Genomic DNA, 8,053 nt, shown 5'->3' on the forward strand with positions numbered 1-8,053 from the left:
TGGCGCCCCCCTCTGATATAAAATGCAAAAATTAATTATAAAACACACAAACAGGAAAGTGTCTAATCAGAAAGCAAGATCTTCTGAACGTACCGCAAGATGAAAATCTAATTTTTGTTTATCCAAATCAAGCAGTCAGTACAGACAGCTGGTTCTCAGAATCGTATCTTTTTATTTGAACTGCACTGAATGCTAAATGTTCACCTTGTACAAGAAACAAATACAAATACTCACACTAAAAACAAAAACATACTGCTGGCTGCCTCTTCTGCTATTGTTGGGACACTAAGTAGGAGTTTCAGCTATTGCTCTTACAGAGTACAGGATGCCCCAAAGAACCTGGCCTTCAATAGAACAAAGAAAATATAAGAAGGAGAGAAGAGAGAGGGTGGATCACATAGGACTATGGTTATAGGAACATTTAACTAGGCAATACAAATCTAACAGGACTCTTCAAATCTCTGTAACACCAAAAAACGTGGGATGCGCCTTGTATATAAAAATACCACAATGGAGAGGAGAATGGAGGAGAGAAAATATTCAGACTAACCAGATTAGTCTTTTCTTTTTTTTCCTCAAAGACAAAAATTCTGGGGGAAGAAAAAAAAATATCTGCAAAAAAGTGTTTTCCTGAGTCATTAAGAAATTAAGTTTGCTTTAACCCTTTCCTGTCTTCTGTGTGAAATGTGCTCAAAGAAGGGAGGGAGTCTCGACCTGTACGCCGCCTATGAAACAAAGACTGGTTGTTGGCAGAGAAGAGTCAGATGCAGTCACACCAGGCTCCTCACTTTTTACATTTTCCTCACAGTCACACATCACTAACTCTGACAAAAACAGCTCCCTCTGTTTTTATATACCCTAAAACTTCAGCTACAATCAAATGTATAAAGTGAATATTTAGTGTTAACCACTGACAGCTTATAAAAGAATCACTCGGTATGTTGAAGCAATTTAAGATTTCGGTTGCCACAAGTTGCAGAAGACGCTCCTCACGCTGTGTAGAAGTGCCCTCTAGTGGTACAAATCTGTAACTGATAGCTGTCAAAGCTGTATTATTGCCAGGAAAGGGTTAAAACCCACTCTAGATTACTGTAACTGATGAGCAATCTTTTCCTTTTTCTTTGATGAATGATAAATATATATAAGTCAATAATCCATTTTAGTCATTCACACTTAGGATAGAAAGAAAAACAAATTATAATTCTCTTCTGAGGCATAATGAGGGGCCTAAACAACACACACTTGTTACATAAGAAGGGTTGGAGAGGTGGGGAAGATCAGGAGAGGATGGAGGAAGGGATGGGAGGGGGTAATAAGGTCCAGTAGCACATGATGCCAAAGGTTTTTCTCTTGTTCTTCCGTTGTTGTGTTGAGATGTGGGCCTACGTTTCCCATGAGCTCTGAGGTGTACGGTGAGGGTGGGGGGCGGGGGGGGTGGGACAGAGTCTCATCAGGTAATAATCCCGGAGCACTAAAAACACTGGACTCTGTGTCCACAATCATAGGCATGTCCCGAAGAAAAACAAAACAAAAAAAACATCATCAAAGAGTAAAGTCGGTACTGAACCCAAAGAGACAGAGAGTAAAAACTAAAATGGTAAAAGTACAAATTCCCCGGAACACTTCTTTTGTTCCCAGTTGCCGGCTGGTTTAACAGGCAGCCACTTGTGTTGTTTCACTGTCTCTTGGTCCCAGTTGGTCGGTTGCTTTGTGATTGGTTGTTTTTTTTTTTCTGAGTGTCAGCGGGTCGGATGAGATGTCGCAGTTTGAATCCCTTCTCTGCTGCTATTGCTCGGTGAGGTGCTCTCTGGTCTCGCCGTGTTTGGAGGGCTGGTTGGGCGATGGGGCTTGGGAGGGGTGTGTACCAGAGGGCAGGGTGTGGGCGATGGGCACCCCACCGGGCACCATGCCCTCTAACGCCCCTGGGATGCCGCCCGGAGCCACTCCAACCACACCCGGCGGGTATCTGGGAACGAGAAAAGTTAGAAATTAGCATCAATGAGACCCAGATTTAGTGGTGTGCTCACAGGTAGAGTAGCTCACATTCCCAACACTGTGAAAGACAAGATTCTGTGCACAGAACTCACATCTAGGGATACTACTGCCTCTTTTCCACCTCAGGAACTTATTCAGGAACTTGTTTAGAGTTCTTAAGCTGCTTTCAGACTTCCTACTCTTGAATTAGCACTTTCTAATCATGTAGGGTTTGAATTTTTGTCCTCATGCGCTGGTCAAAATCCCCAACAGTGGTATGAGTCGAGATGGTAATTTTTTATAATTATAATGTGATGTGTGAAGAAAAACAGGGAACCAGATAAATAGAGGTCGAGTGTGAGAGAAAAAATATAATTATATTGGGGATGTCTGATAATATCAGCCCACCGATATTATCGGCCCGATATTGGCGTATAAATGTAATATCGGTCAATATCGTTCTAATTTTTTCTTGCCTAAAGTTTCATCCAAATCTGTCAGTCCGTTTTTGAGTAATGTTGTGCACACAAAGACAGACAGACAGACGGACAAACGTTTGCCGATCGTCACATAACTCTGCCGCGTTCATTTGTGGAGTAAAAAAAATCATAAAAATGCATCTCAAATTTAAAGCACTGGTTTAACAAACAGCATGAATCCCTTCCAGTCATGTTCAAAGATGTTTAAAAATACAGTTTTAATTTGAATTTTATTGAAAAATCCTCAAATCTATAAAAAATACAAATTCATTTTAAAATATTAGCCTCTGCTTTCTACTGCATCGCTGGTTTGTGCAGTACAAGTTTCAAGTTTACACATTATTCTGGTCTAAGTTGCCTTTTAGATGAGGACTGACTTCTAAACAACTTGTGACGATAAAGTCACTTAACAACTCAGGTTCTTTGTTACGAGACGTTTTGCTTCTCTTTCAGTTGTTTCATGTTTCTCTGTTGTCATTTTGCATTTGTGGAAGTTTTGTGTCTCTTTGTGCATCTATTTGTTGTAGTTTTGTGTTTCTTTGTGCTCATTTTTGTCATGGCCCCTCCCTCCTCTGTGCTACACCCTGGATCAACTGACAGTCCTGGCTGATTGGGCTCAACTGCTCTCTCACCGCAGCTGAGTCCAATCAGCGGCATTTAAAGCCGGACTCACCCCACCAGTCGCAGCTGGATCATTGTCTCTGCTGGCTCCCCGCCAGCTGCTTTGTCCAGGTCTGTGTTGGCTCCGGACTCCCCCCTGCCTGCTCAGTCCTGCCTGACTTGTTCCCAGAGCTTCCCCCCTCTGTCCTTACCTTGGCTCCCCGTCGCTGCACTGGTGGACTGTGAGTCTAGCCGTTTTGTTTAAGTTTTGGTTTTAGCCCACGTAGTGGCCAGTTTTGTTCCTTAGCCTTAATTAGTTTAGAGCCCTGTTTAGTTTCAGGAAAATTTGTTATTTCCAGAAGAGTTTGGTTTACGTTGGTCTGCTCAGCCAGTGCATTGTTTCCTTTTGAATAAATTCCTTGTTTAAGAACTTCTGTCTGTCTGCCTTGTGTGTGCCTGCACTCTGGGTTCAAACCCCCGTTTTGTGACAATTTTACATCTCTGATCGTTATGTCGTCTCATTATTTTACCTTTCATTGTACATGTTTGGTGTCTTTGTATTAATTTTGTCTACTTGTGGTTGTCTTAAATCACTCTGTAGTCATATAACATCTGTGCTCATTTCGTAGTAGTCTCTAGTGGTGGTAGTAGTAGTCTGTGTACCTTTATTGTAGTTTTGACTGTTCTCTTTAAACTCTGGCCTTGTTAATGATTGTTTAGTTTTTTGTTTTCAGTGTTTTTATTGTTGCTTTCTTTGCTTCTCTTTGTAGATGTTTGTCTCTCCATAGCAGTATGTCTGTGTAGTATCTCATTCATCCAGGTCATGGTTATCCAAAGTTGTTTAAATCAATCCAACTGGACTTTAAGAAGGTTCCTTGAAGATCTTGCACCTCTCATCCAAGAGACTTCTTCAGTTTTGGTGAACTGAAGAAGCGAAAGAAAAAAAACAAAAAGATTTTTACAACAACATGTTGTTTTTACAACATGTTGTAAAAACGTGCCATATGATGAAATAATGTAAAGGAGGCCGTGAAAAACACTATGGTAAGGTTTTCTTTGAAAAAAAAATCATGAATTTTGGCGCAAAAAAAACGTTTTACTATACTATGTCGAAAAAAAATGTGATTTTTCAAACATGTTGTAAAAATGTGCCATATGATGAAATAATGTAAAGGAGGCCGTGAAAAACACTATGGTCAGGTTTTCTTTGAAAAAAAAATCATCATGAATTTTGGCGCAAAAAAAAATGCCTTACTATACTATGTCGAAAAAAAAATGCGATTTTTCAAACATGTTGTAAAAACGTGCCATATGAAGAAATAATGTAAAGGAGGCCGTGAAAAACACTCCAGAAAGGTTTTCTTTGAAAAAAAAAATCATCATGAATTTTGGCGCAAAAAAAACGCCTTACTATACTATGTCGAAAAAAAAATGTGATTTTTCAAACATGTTGTAAAAACGTGCCATATGATGAATTAATGTAAAGGAGGCCGTGAAAAACACTCCAGAAAGGTTTTCTTTGAAAAAAAATCATCATGAATTTTGGCGCAAAAAGAACGCCTTACTATACTATGTCGAAAAAAAATGCGATTTTTCAAACATGTTGTAAAAACGTGCCATATGACGAAATAATGTAAAGGAGGCCGTGAAAAACACTATGGTAAGGTTTTCTTTGAAAAAAAAATCATCATGAATTTTGGCGCAAAAAAAACGCCTTACTATACTATGTCGAAAAAACATGCGATTTTTCAACATGTTGTAAAAACGCTCCATATGATGAAATAATGTAAAGGAGGCCGTGAAGAACACTCCAGAAAAGTTTTCTTTGAAAAAAAAAATCATCATAAATTTTGCCGCAAAAAAACGCCTTACTATACTATGTCGAAAAAACATGCGATTTTTCAAACATGTTGTAAAAACGTGCCATATGACGAAATAATGTAAAGGAGGCCGTGAAGAACACTCCAGAAAAGTTTTCTTTGAAAAAAAAAATCATCATAAATTTTGCCGCAAAAAACGCCTTACTATACTATGTCGAAAAAAAAATGCGATTTTTCAAATATGTTGTAAAAACGTGCCATATGACGAAATAATGTAAAGGAGGCTGTGAAAAACACTCCAGAAAGGTTTTCTTTGAAAAAAAAAATCATCATGAATTTTGGCGCAAAAAAAACGTTTTACTATACTATGTCGAAAAAAAAAGCGATTTTTCAACATGTTGTAAAAACGTGCCATATGATGAAATAATGTAAAGGAGGCCGTGAAAAACACTCCAGAAAGGTTTTCTTTGAAAAAAAAAATCATCATGAATTTTGGCGCAAAAAAAAACGCCTTACTATACTATGTCGAAAAAAAAATGCGATTTTTAAAACATGTTGTAAAAACGTGCCATATGAAGAAATAATGTAAAGGAGGCCGTGAAAAACACTCCAGAAAGGTTTTCTTTGAAAAAAAAACATCATGAATTTTGGTGGAAAAAAAAACGCCTTACTATACTGTCGAAAAAAATGCGATTTTTCAACATGTTGTAAAAACGTGCCATATGACGAAATAATGTAAAGGAGGCTGTGAAAAACACTCCAGAAAGGTTTTCTTTGAAAAAAAAAATCATAATGAATTTTGGCGCAAAAAAACGCCTTACTATACTATGTCGAAAAAAAAAGCGATTTTTCAACATGTTGTAAAAACGTGCCATATGATGAAATAATGTAAAGGAGGCCGTGAAAAACACTATGGTAAGGTTTTCTTTGAAAAAAAATCATCATGAATTTTGGCGCAAAAAAAACGCCTTACTATACTATGTCGAAAAAAAAATGTGATTTTTCAAACATTTTGTAAAAACCTGCCATATGATGAAATAATGTAAAGGAGGCCGTGAAAAACACTCCAGAAAGGTTTTCTTTGAAAAAAAATCATGAATTTTGGCGCAAAAAAAACGCCTTACTATACTATGTCGAAAAAAAAATGTGATTTTTCAAACATGTTGTAAAAATGTGCCATATGATGAAATAATGTAAAGGAGGCCGTGAAAAACACTATGGTAAGGTTTTCTTTGAAAAAAAAATCATCATGAATTTAGGCGCAAAAAAAACGCCTTACTATACTATGTCGAAAAAAAAATGTGATTTTTCAAACATTTTGTAAAAACCTGCCATATGATGAAATAATGTAAAGGAGGCTGTGAAAAACACTCCAGAAAGGTTTTCTTTGAAAAAAAAATCATCATGAATTTTGGCGCAAAAAAAACACCTTACTATACTATGTCGAAAAAAAAATGCGATTTTTCAACATGTTGTAAAAACGTGCCATATGATGAAATAATGTAAAGGAGGCCGTGAAAAACAGTATGGTAAGGTTTTCTTTGAAAAAAAAATCATCATGAATTTTGGCGCAAAAAAAACGCCTTACTATACTATGTCGAAAAAAAAATGTGATTTTTCAAACATGTTGTAAAAACGTGCCATATGATGAAATAATGTAAAGGAGGCCGTGAAAAACACTCCAGAAAGGTTTTCTTTGAAAAAAAATCATCATGAATTTTGGCGCAAAAAGAACGCCTTACTATACTATGTCGAAAAAAAATGCGATTTTTCAAACATGTAAAAACGTGCCATATGACGAAATAATGTAAAGGAGGCCGTGAAAAACACTATGGTAAGGTTTTCTTTGAAAAAAAAATCATCAGGAATTTTGGCGCAAAAAAAACGCCTTACTATACCATGTCGAAAAAAAAGCAATTTTTCAACATGTTGTAAACACGTGCCATATGACGAAATAATGTAAAGGAAGCCGTGAAAAACACTCCAGAAAGTTTTTCTTTGAAAAAAAAATCATCATGAATTTTGGCGCAAAAAAACGCCTTACTATACTATGTCGAAAAAAAAATGCGATTTTTCAAACATGTTGTAAAAACGTGCCATATGAAGAAATAATGTAAAGGAGGCCGTGAAAAACACTCCAGAAAGGTTTTCTTTGAAAAAAAAAAACATCATGAATTTTGGCGCAAAAAAAACGCCTTACCATACTATGTCGAAAAAAAAAGCGATTTTTCAACATGTTGTAAAAACGTGCCATATGATGAAATAATGTAAAGGAGGCCGTGAAAAACACTATGGTAAGGTTTTCTTTGAAAAAAAAATCATCATTAATTTTGGCGCAAAAAAAACGCCTTACTATACTATGTCGAAAAAAAATATGATTTTTCAAGCATGTTGTAAAAATGTGCCATATGACGAAATAATGTAAAGGAGGCCGTGAAAAACACTCCAGAAAGGTTTTCTTTGAAAAAAAAAATCATCATGAATTTTGGTGCAAAAAAAACGCCTTACTATACTATGTCGAAAAAAAAATGAGATTTTTCAACATGTTGTAAAAACGTGCCATATGACGAATTAATGTAAAGGAGGCCGTGAAAAACACTCCAGAAAGGTTTTCTTTGAAAAAAAATCATGAATTTTGGTGAAAAAAATAACGCCTTACTATACTGTCGAAAAAAAATGCGATTTTTCAACATGTTGTAAAAACGTGCCATATGACGAAATAATGTAAAGGAGGCCGTGAAAAACACTCCAGAAAGGTTTTCTTTGAAAAAAAAAATCATCATGAATTTTGGCGCAAAAAAAACGCCTTACCATACTATGTCGAAAAAAAAAGCGATTTTTCAACATGTTGTAAAAACGTGCCATATGATGAAATAATGTAAAGGAGGCCGTGAAAAACACTATGGTAAGGTTTTCTTTGAAAAAAAAATCATCATGAATTTTGGCGCAAAAAAAACGCCTTACTATACCATGTCGAAAAACATGCGATTTTTCAAACATGTTGTAAAAACGTGCCATATGAAGAAATAATGTAAAGGAGGCCGTGAAAAACACTATGGTAAGGTTTTCTTTGAAAAAAAAAATCAGGAATTTTGGCGCAAAAAAAGGCCTTACTATGTCGAAAAAAAAATATGATTTTTCAAACATGTTGTAAAAACGTGCCATATGATGAAATAATGT

At 36.3% G+C, this 8,053-nt stretch overlaps 1 protein-coding gene across 7 annotated transcripts in view; it reads right to left on the bottom strand.

Moving 5' to 3' along the window:
- Positions 1–149: 149 nt before the first annotated feature.
- The window catches only part of LOC111569350 (C-terminal-binding protein 2), a 71,170-nt gene continuing 63,266 nt past the window's right edge, over positions 150–8,053 (bottom strand). For 5 of the 7 annotated variants that reach the window (XM_055004546.1, XM_055004545.1, XM_055004543.1 and 2 more), the window contains exon 9: positions 150–1,966. In XM_055004546.1, the coding sequence (XP_054860521.1) occupies positions 1,786–1,966 (181 nt within the window). In that variant the 3' untranslated portion in view covers positions 150–1,785. The remainder of the gene's footprint in view (positions 1,967–8,053) is intronic. The other 2 variants (XM_055004549.1, XM_055004544.1) reach the window with 1 other exon arrangement.

The sequence above is a fragment of the Amphiprion ocellaris genome, chromosome 18, assembly GCF_022539595.1.
Source record: "Amphiprion ocellaris isolate individual 3 ecotype Okinawa chromosome 18, ASM2253959v1, whole genome shotgun sequence".
Classification (NCBI taxonomy): Eukaryota; Metazoa; Chordata; class Actinopteri; family Pomacentridae; genus Amphiprion; species Amphiprion ocellaris.